The sequence below is a fragment of the Hyperoodon ampullatus genome (assembly GCF_949752795.1).
Source record: "Hyperoodon ampullatus genome assembly, chromosome: 7".
Lineage (NCBI taxonomy): Eukaryota > Metazoa > Chordata > Mammalia > Artiodactyla > Ziphiidae > Hyperoodon > Hyperoodon ampullatus.
Window position 1 is genome coordinate 17,165,041 of NC_136920.1, and position 15,454 is coordinate 17,180,494.

A 15,454-nucleotide genomic window follows, 5' to 3' on the forward strand; every position below is an offset into this window, starting at 1 on the left:
TTTACATTACACTATTGGAGTAACATAAGTCAACAAATGTACTGTGTTTAAAGCATAAGGATGATTCAGGTTTGGAACATGGTATGTGGAGTTTAAATAATTTAATACTGAAATACTAAGGGAAAAGTTTTAATTTTTGCTTCCTAAATTTCTTTTTTAACTAAAAAAGAAGTTTGGGGCAAGGAAGAGTTAAAAATAAATAAACAATATAGCCTGACATGACTTTTCTGACCTTGAAATTAACTTAATGGAGTATAGTTAATTTAAAAAAAAACAACAACACACAATTGATAAAAGCATCACTGAGCATTGGATTGAGATCCCAAAACCTTGATTTTCTTTCTGGCTCAATCACTGATTAACTATGTGGCATTAGGAAAGTCACTTTTGTGTTGTGTGGTTTACAGTTTCAGGTGGTGAGACTTTAAGATTGTGAATGAAAAGTTAAATTATGACTATACATATAAAATGCTGTGAATTTTAAGCCTTATATAAAACAAATCCATTTCAAGATTAATTGAAAAAAAGGCCTTTTAAGTAGACCAAACTAAGGGCCAGTGATGTTAGCCTAATTTGTAACATAAAGCAGCAAACAGTGAAAGTTCATTTGTTGGGGATGAGGGTTGTATTTCTGTGTTACTTAGATGAGGTGCATTTCATTTCTGTGTCTCTTAGGAAAGGGAAGCCGTCAACTACTTACTTTTTCTTGTCTTGAAAAAGCTGTGGAAAAGTGAAAAAACTGAAAATGAGAGATCTAACTGCCCTTGAATTCTTTCCTTGCTGTAAAAACTACCTATCTCTTTCTTTTTTTTTTTCTTTTCATTTTAAAGCTTTGGACATTTTTGTGTGTGTGTGGTTTTTGTTGTTGTTGCTGTCAAAATCAGCTTTTGATGACATGTCATAAATCTGTGTTTGTAGTCTAATTCCATGTTCCCCTTCTTCTGTTGTAGGGAGCAAGAGAGCTGAAGGAGAGCCAGTTTCCCCAAAATTGGTAAGTGCTTTTTTCAGGCAGCCATAGTGTGCCTGATGCTAGTTGGATAATAATTCAAATGTTCAGTGACTTTTTTTTGTGTGTGTGCAAAAAAGCTCTCTCCCAGAAATGAGAATGAGGCTTTGCTGTTTGTACTGAGTGAAAGTGAATTTTTGTCTAATTTCACATAGCCAAATCTCAAATGCATTTGTGTTTCTAATAATACTGCTAGGCTTGCATGTTCCTGCATTCAGTAACCTCTTAAAATGTAACGGTCCCCTTTGCGAAAAATGTCCTTAATGCAGTGGTTAGGGCTAAAAATTTAAAAATCAGGAAATTCAAACGTTAAGGTTCCCAGTGTGTTTTGTATTACTTAATATGCGTTAAATTTGATGACCTTAGTATATGTGCAAAATGGCTAGGTTAACGTAACTATGGGAACCTTGACTTTGAAATTTGGGACTCTTAAGCATGTATATTATTAAATTTAATGTTGAGTTGGCTTCATGTCTGATATTGCATTTTCAGTGTGTGATGTTTTGTATAATTCTTGAAGAGGAAAAAAAAAAGAGAAATGTAGCAGTGTGGGGCATAGAGGCAAACACATTTTTTTCCTAGTAGCAACTTTAATGTCTACTTTAGCAGCTTATAAATCATCACACTTAATCATTTCTTTGAATGTCTAATTCAGATTACACAGGGCAGTCCAGTGTCTAAAGACCAAACAAATATTAATCTTATTTGGAGAGCATGTATTATGATTAAAAAATTAAATTCAAACAAGATAACTGGAATAGGGTAGTCCCCTAATGCAAGGCTACTCTTTTTTTTTGTTTTAATTCTCTCTCATAGTAATTAATTTAGTGGGTGGAGTAGATACTTGACGAGATCGGGCACGTTCTGGGTGGTATGGCCATAGACTGGAGTAGATATTTGGTTAAAGCTTCTTTTCATAATTATGGTCCCTGAGGTGTCTCTTAACCTTTTGGGGATTGGGCTTTGAACGTGAAAGGGAGGCATTTGAACCAGTTAATCTTACATTTTACTACCATTTTATTCTACTTGCCTTTCTCTCATGGAACCACTTAAAATAAATAATTGAGACCCGACAGCCCTTTACTCTGAGATGTGATGGAATCATAGATTCTTAAAGAAGAAGGGACGTTAAGGGCCTTCTCTTTCAGCCTTTTACCAGGTGTGGCAATTTCTTCTCTTATGTCCCTGGATATTGTTATTTGGTTACATACTGAACACTACATTTAAAAAAAATGTAGCTCATATTTTCTGTAATGTATTCCGAGGAACTCTAGTTCCACAGAAATTAATAAATATTATTGGGGTGGGGCGGGGGTGGGGAAAATGTTCTGTGGTCAAATAATTTGGAAAATGCTGCTTTAAACAAAGTTAAACAGGTTTCTTTACTGCAGGACTTCTCAGAACCTTTAATATGCTAATGTGCATTGTGAATCTCCAAGAGGGGGATATGATATGCAGCATTCTTGAATACTTCTATTGACAGGGAGCCCACTACCTCATAAGGTAACCCATTCCTTTTTTGTACAGCTGTAATCCTTAGCTCTTCCTTACACTGATCTGAAATCTCTCTCCCATAACTTCCACTTCTCTTAAGTACTTATTGGTTATACTAAGACCACCACACCCTCTTATGTTATCCTTTGTGTAGTCATTATATATATGATTCTGGCCAGGCTTGCCTGGACTATTTTTTTTATCATTAAATAGCATTCTGGTAAATGTGGCAACCATTTCTGAAATCTCGACCTCATTGTCACTATGCTTCTATACTACTCTTCAGGCTCCTTCATTTTGAATTTCTGTGAGTTTTTAAATATACTTCATCTTTCTTGTTGTTGGGTACGGTTGGGAAGATTTTAGTACACATGCTTGATTTCTGTAAAGAAAGGTGAGAACTAGAAGAGCGTATGTGTGCCTACCAGGCCTGGGCCCAGGAAGCTGAGGTAGAACCTGTATGTTAGAGTGAACACTGGTGGTAGGGAGAGGGGCAGGACACTGCAGCAGACTTGTGTAGGAGAGGGTGCTGTGGGGAAACCCTGACTCCACCGAAAATACCACACTCTTGTGTTGGAATGGTACGCCCTGCGTAGGTGGTCCTTTTCTTTAGTGAGGACCTGGCCCCCTTACCCCCAAAAAAACCAGAGAAAAGAAAGTTACGTATTTTATACTCAAAGACCTCCATACATTCAGATACCATAAACCTAATTGTGTATGTGTGTGTGTATGTGTGTGTATATAAATTTATTGTAGTGGTTAGGAAACATCAGTCTTACCAGCTGAGGTGACTGTTGTCAACACCTGTAATACCAGGATTTGAGCATAGTAACCTTGCCAAATTCAGAGGGTGACCTCTAAAATCAAGCTTTTTGTGCAGCAGCGTTTTCTGTTGATCTGTGGAGTGTCACCAAAGAAATATCACCGTGAAAATAAGAAAAATGTTACATTGTTTTTTAATGTCATTTTTATTGATTCAATAAGAGCTATTAAAATATTGTTTTTATTTTTGGCATTTGCGATCATTTTTAGCACTAGTTAAAAGTTAAAGATATATTTTATCTCCTAGCACATTAGATACATAGTAAGCAATAAGTATTTAGTACAAACTGAAACCTGATGTTTTAGTATTAGGCATCTGTCAAGTAAGGATACATAGATCTGTCGAGGCTTTCTACTTTTTCATATTTTAAAAAATTAATTAAACCTACTCTAAACACAATTTTGAGAGTATAGATCAAAAGTGGGGTCTTACACCAAGTAGTTATATGGTATAGAGAACACTGAGTTGTTCATTTTTAAGGAATTCAGTCTGGGGGTACAATGTATTACAGACTTATTTTTAGTTAAAGAAACTTGGTTGGGGACTTCCCTGGTGGTCCAGTGGTAAAGAATCCGCCTTTCAGTGCGGGGGACGAAGGTCGGATCCCTGGTTGGGAAACTAAAGATCCCACATGCCGTGGGGCAGCTAAGCCCGTGCGCCACAACTACTGAGCTTGCGCGCCTCAATGAGAGAGCCTGCATGCCGAAAACTACAGCGCCCACGTGCTCTGGAGCCTGCGCACCACAACTAGAGAGAAGCCCACGTGTCGCAGTGACAGATCCCACATGACTCAACGAAAATCCTGCATTCTGCAACTAAGACCGGACACAGAGAAAGAGAAAGAGAGGGAGGGAGGGAGGGAAGGAAGGAGGAAGGAAGAATTAAAAAAAAAAAAAGAGGGCTTCCCTGGTGGTGCAGTGGTTGAGAGTCTGCCTGCCGATGCAGGGGACACGGGTTCGTGCCCCGGTCCGGGAAGATCCCACATGCCGCGGAGCGGCTGGGCCTGTGAGCCATGGCCGCTGAGCCTGCGCGTCCAGAGCCTGTGCTCCGCAACGGGAGAGGCCACAGCAGGGAGAGGCCCGCGTACCGCAAAAAAAAAAAAAAAAAGAAAAAAGAAACTTGGTTGGTGAGTTGTTTTGACTGGAAAAAGTTTTATATCAATTCAGGAACAGAGCAGTGATTTTTGGTAATAAATTCAGAGTTAGAGCATTACTACATTATTAGAATCATAATGAAAGACCCAGAGGTCACATATCTCCAAGCAGAACTGTAACCAGATAAAATAGTTAGAAGCCCCTTTCCTAGAGACTTTGAAAATAAGAAAGCCTACAGTCTTTGCAGCAATAGGCTGTGTTGAGAAGTTGATATAAAAGTTTGTGTATGAATAAGAGTTAAATTAAGTATGTTAAGAATAGCATAGAATTTTACAGTTTACAAAGGGCTTTTCATATAACTTCACCTAATTTAAACCTCATAGCAATTTTATGAAATAGGTGATACTGTTTCCATTTTCCTGGTATATAAGCAAACAAACCTAAAGCGGAGAGTGGTTGCACAGTGAGTAAGTGGAATCAGGTTTTTTTTTGTTTTTTTTTGAGACAGTGAATGTTCTTTCTAGACATTACATCTGCCTTTTTTTAGTGGGATTTGATTATTTTGTTTGTTAGGTTTGTGGAGTTTTTATTTATGTTTTTGGGTTTTTGTTATTTGAAACTGGGAGGTTATTAGGTGTCCCAGTCGTTTGATGTGTACAGTTTTCAATATAATGAACGTTGGTATTTTGTGTTAGGCACTTGTCTTCTCTGGTGATAGTATTTAGAGCTGATGGGTGGTGAAAGGCATTGTACCTCAATAAACTGTTTTAGGAGTCTGTTCATATTTATGTTGCAGCAGCTGATATTTATAACTTACTAGAATTGGCCGAAATATGTTAAATCATCTTTTTATAAATTTAGCAAATAATACCTTCTTTATAATGCTATAAACTGCCTCCAAATGGTCATCACTTGGTGGCTGCATGAGTTGTCTAAGCCCCCCAAATATTTTTTAAAAGGATTCAACATGTGCTTGCCTTGTTTTTGTAGGCTATGAATATATATGTATACAACTTGTTCCTTTAGGCAGAAACCAGTCTCTTAAAATTGCTATTCAGAAAGAGACTTTTATGAAGAAGAAAGATATCAAATGAATCTTCTAATCCTTCATAAGTTTTTTTATACTAAGTCACTACCTTTTTTAACCCTTCAGTTTTATCTTGAAATAAAATGAGTAATTGGCATTTAGAGTCCTTGCCAAATGAAATTTTGTGCCTTTGTGTGTCTCTAATAAGCAGACAACAAGCTGATGAAGGAAGTAAAAGCTGTCACCTCCTCAATAACTTGAGTTGCAGGCTTCTTATCCTCTGAGGCACTCTGACATTTAGAGCCTCCCGGTTAAACCCTGGTTTTACTTATTCTTTTCCTGAACATTTTGTTTCATCAGTATAAAATTTTCTGATGTTTTATCTAGCAATTCTAACTTAATTTTTTGTTATTTAAAAATAAGAACATACTTTCCATGGAAAATATTGATACTCTGAAAAGAAGAAAGTAAATAACCCTGAGTGCTACTGCTCAGAGATAACTAATAGCAAATTATGAAAGTGCCGCCTGACCTAAACTCTAGACAGCTCAGAGTATTACTGTTTTTACAAATCTTTGTCAGTGTGATTGACAAAAATGTGTCTTCTTAAATTTATATTTCTATGACTTTCTTGAAGATAGATGTTTTTCATGTTGGTCATTCTTATTTCTTCTGTGAGTTGCTTTTTCATAATTAAAAAATTAATTTGTAATTAATTTGTAAGCACTCTGTAACTGTACAAATTATGTTAACCCTTTTTGTGTATATTGTTAAGTTCTCCATGTTTTTAACCTGCTGTTTCCAGAGTTTATGAGTTGAGTTCAGCTTTGATATTATATGTTGCTACTAGTAAAATAAAATATGGCCTTTCTGTTGTTGAAAATACCCTTCAAGGTGATTCTTAATTTGACAAAAATTATAAGGAATCATTTTTTGACACATTTTCTGATAGTCTTAAAACTAATTTAAGTACTGTTTTCAGGAAGAACTCTAGATTCAGGAATCTGAGTAGGGAGATTACTTTAATATTTAAAATTACAGTGACTGTATAGTTTTAACATTTGCTTTAGTATATAGAATAAACTTACATGACAACAAAAGCCTTGATCTAAATCAGTAACTTAATGATTCTGATATTTATGTAGTTCCAAAGATTTTTTAAGGTAATAAATATCTGAAAAGCCTGGGTTTGTTCATCAAAATCACACTTTCCAAATTATCTCCCCTAAACATACTACGTCTATGAAAATTTTTGGTTGACAATATCATTGTACAATAATAATGTGGAGGCTTTTCTAGCCTCCACAAATATAAATTGGAAGGAATTTTACACTTTTGAAATTAATTATTTTTTAAAAAAAGGTTAGAGTATTTTCATATTACATAACATAGTATACAAGCCCTAGGGGAGAGATTGCCAATGATGTTTTAAGCCTAGTGAGATTAAACAATATAATGAAGATTAATATTCACACAGCCTGAAGTTAATGATTTCACTATAACTCTGTTAAATCAGGTTTTAAAGAAGTTTTAAGAAAACTTAGGACTTTATCCGTAGATAATTTTTAGAAAGTATAAAGATTATGAATCTCATTGAATTGGCATAAGGAGTAGCAGTTCTTCTGACTTCCTGATTGTTCCCTTCCTCAGTTTGTAAGAATGCTGAAAAGCTGCTCTAACTACAAGTTTTATAGGTACAAGGAAGAAAAGAGAAAGAAGTAAAGTTTAAATTTATTCAAGTAAACTTTTGCTTCAGGGAGAGTACCTAAAATCATGTCTAAGGCCACGTTCAAGAAAAAAGAAAAAAAATGAAAAGAGAAATTAGCCACTGAGTTAATTTAAATTGCAGTAGTGATGAGCAGAGCAGAATAGGAAGGTTCACATTCGCAAATCTAGACATTTGACATTGTCTCCACCTGCATTTATACGTGCAGCCAAAGAGATGCACCTGGCAGGCTTGAAAAGAAGATGGTGTTCATTGTAAAGCTGGAGAAGTCTGTTCTATTGCTAGACCCAAATCATTTGTTGTGCACGATAGATTTATTTTTTAACATCCCTGTCATAACTTTGTGGAAAGCAGAGTTCATTGCAATGTGTTTGTGTTAAGTATTAATTTGTTAAATGTAAACCTTTAAATTATACCAGAATTGCCCCTGTTTTGAGTTTCTTTATTTTTTAAATAGAATGAGAGTCCATCCAAATTGTGAGAGTACTCTGGCCTTCTTTAATCTCTGAGAGATCCTGAACTCTCCAGTTCACTCTGTGTGATGGTTAAAAATGTATGATCATGTTGTTATGTGTCTCTTTCTAAGAACAGCATGTCCTGGATGGTTGTCCTCTCCCCCACTAGACTCCCAACGCATCCAGGACAGAAGAGGTCTTGTTCAGCTCTGTATCCTCAGAAAGTAGTATCTAGCGTGGTGCTGAGCATCTAGTAAGTGCTTAGCTGTTTTCATGATCAGATTAAACTCATTTTTTTTCATTTCTTACTTATTTGAAGTGTTTTCTAGAGGAATGCTCAGAGAATAAAACCCAGAAAGTTTTGGTGCCAATTCAGAAAAAACTACTCATTTTGGAAAGAAATCTGTTTGGGGAAATTTTTTGCCCATTAGTTGACGAAATATTTCGACTAATGTAATTTATTTTATCTAATGTATATTTCCTTTATACCCAACATAATGATCCAAAACATTTTATGATCTCTACAGCTGCAGTAAGAAGAGGAGTTTGTTATTTTAAACAGAGGCTGAAGAAACCATAGAATTAGCAGACATAAGAAAAAGTGGAGAAGGTAGAGGATGGAGTTGCAGACTCTACAGGAGGCTCTTAAAGTGGAAATTCAGGTTCACCAGGTATGTTTCATTCATGGCTTCTCCCACATCATGTTATTAGTAATGGCTAAATTAATAAACAGGCTATCTCTGATTTTTAGTAGAGCTTTTAATCGTTTTTGTCACTTGTCCAAGAGTCATGTTATTTGCCTTTTATTACTACTCAACAAACTCATTGGTAATATTTTTGAGAACTTTAATAAAATATTCCTGACTTCTCTTCCAGACAAAAGAACTAAAAATATTCTTTTCCATATAGCGAAGGTGTTAAAAAAAAACCTCTCCTTTTTTTCTGTTTTTTGGTTCAGCTGAGGGACTTTGTTCGTGTGACTTAACTTGCATGTTTTATTTGTTTATTTTTCAAAATTTATTTTATTGAAGTATAGTTGATTTACAATGTGTTAATTTCTGCTGTACATCAAAGTGATTCAGTTATGCATATATATACACATTCTTTTTCATATTCTCTTTCATTATGGTTTATCATAGGATATTGAATATAGTTCCCTGTGTTAACTTGCATATTTTAAATAACAAGACATATTTAAATTGACTACCATGTATACTGAAGTTTTTACTCATAATGTGATTTTTGGACATACTCCTCCTCTCAAGAAATTTTGAGATGGCAAAGTTAATATTCTGCTTTTAGTTCATCCTCACAAGATGTGAACAAGTCAAAATAAGACTTTTCTTGAAAGACTCATGATCTAAGTTGAACTAAATTACTAAAAATTAGAGTTCTTAAATATTACTTTTGTTTCATATATTTAATTCAAGCATACCAATTTTATAAAAATTATAATTATGAAAAAATTTAATGTTTAAAAATCTAATTTAAATTTTAAAATTACATTTATTGACTCAAAAGGGATATAATATTCTTCCTAAAGTTATCACTCTCAATATTCACATTAATTATTTTCCTGTATATTTAACTACTTTTTAGCATAAAATTAATAGCTTTTATATTCATCCGTAATTATTATATAGCATTTTGTTTGTATGGTAATAAACATTTATTTATGTTTATCAGTGTTGGTTGATAGTGTTTTAACATATAAAGTATGTAAGATATTTCACTCCAGTTATATTTAGAATCCTTTCCTATTAAAAAAAGTTTAAGTATTAATAGTAGGGACTTCCCGGGTGGTCCAGTGGCTAAGACTCCACGTTTCCACTGCAGGGGGCACGGGTTTGATCCCTGGTCAGGGAACTAAGATCCCGCATGCTGTGCGGTATGGCCAAAAAAAAAAAAAAAAAAGTTTTAACAGTAAATCCAAGTGACATGCCTTGCTTGTAAATCTGATGCTGTTATTCTGATTGGATACATGGTAACCTACATGATCACTGATCATGACAAGTTCAGGGATGCCAGAAATGACATCAAAGTAAGCACTGGCTATTAGGCTGAGGCCAAAGTCAGATTGTACATTTGACTAAATATTGGGGCAGAAGCCACCCCTTCATCATTTCCACTTAGGGAAACTAGGGCTGAAACTGAGCTTACTGTATAGAAGGTGTGTCCTGAAACTACCTGGTATTGCTGTGGTAGAAGTAGCCTTTTGTTCTTTATGGACCGAGATGATTTAAAAAGTAGTGATGTGCACATGGTTGATATTGAATGAATGGTCATATAATTATGGCCTGTGATGGGCATCTCATCTTTTTTGGGAAATTGCCTTTTTGATTATTCTTATGCAGATTTTTTAAACTTTTGGAGTATTTTTACTCTACATGGAACAGAGAATAGTATAAAGCAGAGGTTAGCAGACTTTTTGCAAAGGGCCAGAGGGTAAAGTATTTTATACTATGGGCATCATTTATGGTCTCTGTCACAACTCTGCTCCTGTACACACAGAGCAGCCATAGACAGTGTATAAATGGATGGGTGTGACTGTGTCCCAGTAAAACTTTATTCACAAAGGCAGGGTGCCTGTGGGCTGTAGTTTGCCAGCCCTTAAACTATATTCTCATGAAAAATTGCTGCGTTCTTACCATAGAAAGTAACTTCACTTTGATAACACACAACATCACCTTAAAGTCACTAGGGATTTGGAAAGTCTAGTTAAGTTGCCCAGCTTGTTCTGTCCTGCCTCTAATGGTCTGAAATGCAGCTTGCTTGATTATAGGTAGAAAAGTTGGCTTATTTATTTCCTCCAGAGGTAGAGACTTACTTTGGTTATCAGTTTTTAAATTTCAGTGTCGTGGCGGAAAACCTTTTTCAGCTTTAAAAAGGCAACTTTAGTATAGTATTCCACTCTCTGGTGACAAAAGCAGAAAGGAAAATGAAGGACTTTTTTCATTGAAGAATGTAGCTAGCCTTTAGGCTGCATTAGTAAAAATGTATATGTATAAAACCTTATGTTTCTTTTTCATTGAGTTCTTGGAATATGTGTTATTACTGTTTTGTAGATTAAGACCAGGATATAGAAGAGTTACCACTGTCACATATGAAGTAGACTATAGTAACATATACCTTGTGTATTTGGAGGTCACATGGTTGGCAATCTCAGCTATCCAGAATGCATACCTTACCACCTGAAGTAAGGTTTTTGACAAGCTAGAATAAATGTTAGAAGTCACACAAGATTATACATTTTACTCAAGGGGGATTTCTTAGGCTATTCACTCATCTTAGAATTACTTCACTGCGTGTATCACAAAGCAGCTCAGAAGTAGCAAATTGGAATTGGGGTTCAGGGGCTCTTAGAGGGAGGCATAGTAATATTAGCAAGATTTGCTAGCTGACTGCTTGGCATTAAGGAGTAGACTGAAAAACTCAAATGCAGGTACAAGAACTCTTTAGAACACAGCAGTCTGGGGCCTTTATTGTAAGGACCTCTTTGTATTGTTTGCAGAATAGTATATTGAGGTAATCATGCCTCTAAGTGTCATTAACTGCTGCTTTTTTTCTATTTAATAAGGCAGATAAATATATAATATATTTTAGAAAGGTTTTATTTTATGACTAGAAACTATTATTTATTTATTTATGACTGTGCTGGGTCTTCGTTGTGGCATGTGGGTTCTTCATCGCGGCATGTGGGCTTCTCTAGTTGTGGTGTGTGGGCTCCAGAGTGTGCGGGTTCAATAGTGCAGTGTGCAGGCTTAGTTGCCCCGCAGCTTGTGGGATCTTAGTTCCCCGACCAGGGATCGAACCCCTGTCCCCTGCATTGGAAGGCGGATTCTTAACCACTGGACTACCAGGGAAGTCCCTATGACTAAAAACTTTAAAAGTGTCTTGTCACCCAAAGAGAGGGACAAATTTTTCATTTATGTGAAAAATTCACTTGGAGAACAGCTTATTCCTAGATACTTTTAGGACTCAGCCTTCTGATATTCCTTTATGCTTCAAATTCTTCTGTCCCTGGTTATTGTTACCTTTGGGCAGCAATGCTTTTGGAAGTTGGGTTAGGTCAGTTGACATCCATTTTTCTTTGTTTTTCATTTTTTGGACTTATGTGTTCCCTAGTAAAGGTCTTTCTCATTCAGTATTCTGGTAGTACTCTCCTTCCCACAGGAACCCAGGTAGGTAGAATTTTGCATTACTGTTCCTTCGCTTCCTTACTCTCAAATACTGAGCATCACTGCTCCACTGAGTACATCTCCCCTCCCCCCACAGAGAGGACAGTGGCAGTCACATCTGACACTAGGCTCCTTCTGTGAACCAAACCAACAGACTCGCCCAATCTGTTCGCTGTATACAAACAGGCCTGTTTTTGTATGGGAGCACCTTCTTTCCAGGACTTACTTGGGACTCTAGACAATGACAACCTTTTAAAGGGATGTTTGGCTTTTGGAGCATTCAGCTTATTTAAATTGTCTTTTAAAAGCTCCCCTCCCCCAGCCCATCTCCAGATTTGTTTAAAGGCAGGAAGCTCTTCATTTCAAATATAAAGCGATAGTTTGAATTTTTTTTATTATTAAGAGGAGTGTTTCATTAACTTTTTATATAGATCACAAAAGCTTTTGGTCTGTTCTGATTGTGGTATTGCTCATTTTTTTGTGTGGGCTTAAAACTCTAGATTTTGGGGGTTGAGCCTGATTAGCCATAGTGAGTTTATATGTGAGACTGATGGCTCTTTTTCTCTTTTTATTATCAGAAACTGGTTGCTCAAATGAAGCAGGATCCACAGGTAAAATACTACTTTTATTCATTTAATTTTTAAATTAAAATAATTTAAAATAAAGTGACCATAAAATATTAAAATACAGGCAATACTTAGGTTTTAGAAACTATCTCATCTGTAACAGCAAATTTTTTTAGTACATTGGTCTTCATGTTATAAGAATTAAGAAAACTCCAGTCATTCTATTATAATATAGCTATTATTTCATCTTTGTTACTGTTATTTTGCTTTTATTTTATGCTAATTGCTTTGAATATTTTGGGAAAAAGAATTGAGAGTTAATACTCTTGATATAGCTTAAATTTCATTTCCACAAGCACACTTACTCAAAATCAGAGTTTGCAAGGCTTTCTGTAATCTCAGAATTATTGAATATGGCCCAGAACCATTTTTATTTTCTCATAGTTTATAGTATAGAACTTTTAAGTACTTAATCTCACTATGTTAAGAATAGAATTTTAGAATAATTTTTTAAAAGCATTTTTAAAAATTTCATTTTTGAAAGAGCCCTTAGAGAGGGTTTTAAAGAACCTTATATAGTAATTCATCAGGTGTTACCTTTTCTTTAAAGTCTCATAGGGGTTTTTGGCTCAGGCATTTTATTTTCTATCCCTGAAGAGAAATCTTCCTAAAAATTTATCTTTTCTTTAATTAGTATATTTATTGTTCAGGCAGTGTCTCTTTTGCAGCAATTAGACAGTGGGTCATAAGTATGGAGAGTATTTATTCAGACATTCTCAGGATTTCTCCCTTGCATTTGTTTACTCATAATCTGTTCACAGAACACCTAGACCCATTGATGGTGGGGTGTGTGTGTGTATATGTATATTTGTATATGTACACACACATTTTTTTTTTTAGCTTGTTAAACATACCATACATGCCTCATTGTAAAGTTAAGTAAAATAGCTTCTTGGATTAAAGAATGGTACTGAGGCAGATTGATTTTTGGAAGTGGGAAATAATATTCATTTCTACAAATTTAGCCCCCAGTGGCTTAACTATTGTGTTTTTAACACAAACCATTGATTCTGAGAGCTGGCAGTGATATCCACTTAACTCCTCTTTGACAGTCCAACTTCTTTGAGAAGCTTCTCCATTTTAATTTTTTTTAAATATATATTATAATTTAAATTAGGTTTAGGGAACCAAGAGCCAGTAGACCTTAGATGAATAGATTCTTTTATATCTAATATGGTAACCTATTGTTATCAGCAACTGAAATATTGTTAGAAAACTTCAGCATTTCTGCTGTAGCTGGCAGTCATGTAACAGAGCAGTCTTAATGTGAAGAATCTGAGGGGGCAGTAAGTTGCTGGACAGTCTTGTGGGTGATCTCATTAGAGAGGTCTTATATCACATGCTGTCACAAAAAAGACCACATGGAGTAAACGTGAAGGGGAGGATGTATGCCCGGACCCTGTCAGAAGACCAGGCAGGATGAATTGAAAGAATTGCATGTGAAAGGACGAAGGAAAAGCAGTCTCTCATTGGGGTGGAATTCAATCTGCTAGTGATCGTGTTACATTAAGCTTTTGAAAACTTTAATTTTGGATTTTTCTCTCATGTGAGTAAAACACAAGCATGCTCAGTGTATCTCATTTAACATAGTATTCTTTTCTGATTCCTAACATTTTAGAACTGAGAAGTTGCCCTGGTAGTCAGTATGTTAATTTGAATGATGCAGTGTTTAAGGCAGTTGCAGCACTGACAGCTTTTCAAATCTAGGCTAAAATAACAAACGTACTCTACTAAATAAGGGAGAGGGCAAGCAGAGAAAAACCTTTTTTTTTTTAGTGATAATGCCGTTAAGCATGCAGTGTGTTCATACTTACAACTGATTAGTGGAGCTTTAGGTTTTCTGTCAACTGTTACTTCTTATGAAGAATAACTATTTTAGTAGAAAGGAGTAGTATTACAGTACAAAATGCTGAAATATAAAACTTCTTGCAATTGCAAAGGAGCTTACCCCTGTTCTAGTGTTAGCAACCTACATTTAGGATCTGTGCACTGGGTGGTGGTAATATGACTACAGTTTAATGCATGACAAATATGATTGGCTAAATGCTTAAGATTGCTTCATCATTTGTAATACAGTTTGCATAAAGTCATCTTGCTACTCTTCTGTTAACAAATGAAATATCTTCCTCACAGATATTTTTTCTTTCCAATCAGAATGCTGATTTAAAGAAACAGCTTCATGAACTTCAAGCCAAAATCACAGCTTTGAGTGAGAAACAGGTAGGGGAAAAGGAGGGGGGGCATATTTTTAACATTGTGCTCTAAAGATATGTCTGCTCGAGGCTTCTAGGAGAACTGCTATTTTTCCTCATGTGTGAAAATAAGTGTGGGCAGCCAGACTCAGTTTTAATTTTGTTTGAGATCTGTTTATCTATTTTTATTTTTGGTTGAAATCAGTCTCTAGAGTATCCCATGGGTATATGTTACTGGCAAATATCTAAAAGCAGGGTGGCAGGCTGCTGTTAACTGTGTTAATTAAACTCTATAGTTTACCCATAGAGAATAGAGGCAGAGAAAGTTAGTGGGAGTATGTGATAGAGAACCTTACAGTTGCTGGATGTGCCTTGTTACCTGTTTTAAAGGCTTGAGATGACATTTAACTTAACGTGGAGTGGTTGTAAGTAGATTGCTCTAAGTGTAGATCTCCCATTCTGATTATTGTCATTCCTTTATGTTAATCTTTGTTAGATATTGACCTACTATTATGTGAAAAAACTTTGGTGGAGCCTTGTTAGATATATTCTATATAGGACAAAAAAAGAACATCTTGCTTTTTTTCCCGGGGGCAACTGGAAAGTGTTCTTTGGAATTTCTTGTATAATGACCTCCACTTCGCCAATTCAGGCAGCTCCTGCCACCAGGTGGAGTGTGACAATTGATAGAGCTATAAGTAAATGTCTGTGGTAATCTGACAAAGCATTTGTTTTCTTGTTCCTTCCCTACCACTCTCCCTTTGGTTAAAAGGGGTGGTTTTGGAGTAGATGAATGTGTGAACCAAAATGATGAGGTGATCTGCAATTGATAG

The 15,454-nt window shown here is 35.6% G+C and overlaps 1 protein-coding gene across 1 annotated transcript in view; it reads left to right on the plus strand.

Annotated features, from left to right (window-relative positions):
* Positions 1–4,431: 4,431 nt before the first annotated feature.
* PHF21A (PHD finger protein 21A) overlaps positions 4,432–15,454 on the plus strand; it is a gene marked incomplete at its 3' end in the record, with an annotated part of 159,068 nt that continues 148,045 nt past the window's right edge. The window contains exons 1-4 of the mRNA XM_079709165.1: positions 4,432–4,449; positions 8,153–8,296; positions 12,382–12,414; positions 14,584–14,649. Coding sequence (XP_079565291.1) covers positions 8,243–8,296; positions 12,382–12,414; positions 14,584–14,649 — 153 coding nt within the window. The 5' untranslated portion in view covers positions 4,432–4,449; positions 8,153–8,242. The remainder of the gene's footprint in view (positions 4,450–8,152; positions 8,297–12,381; positions 12,415–14,583; positions 14,650–15,454) is intronic.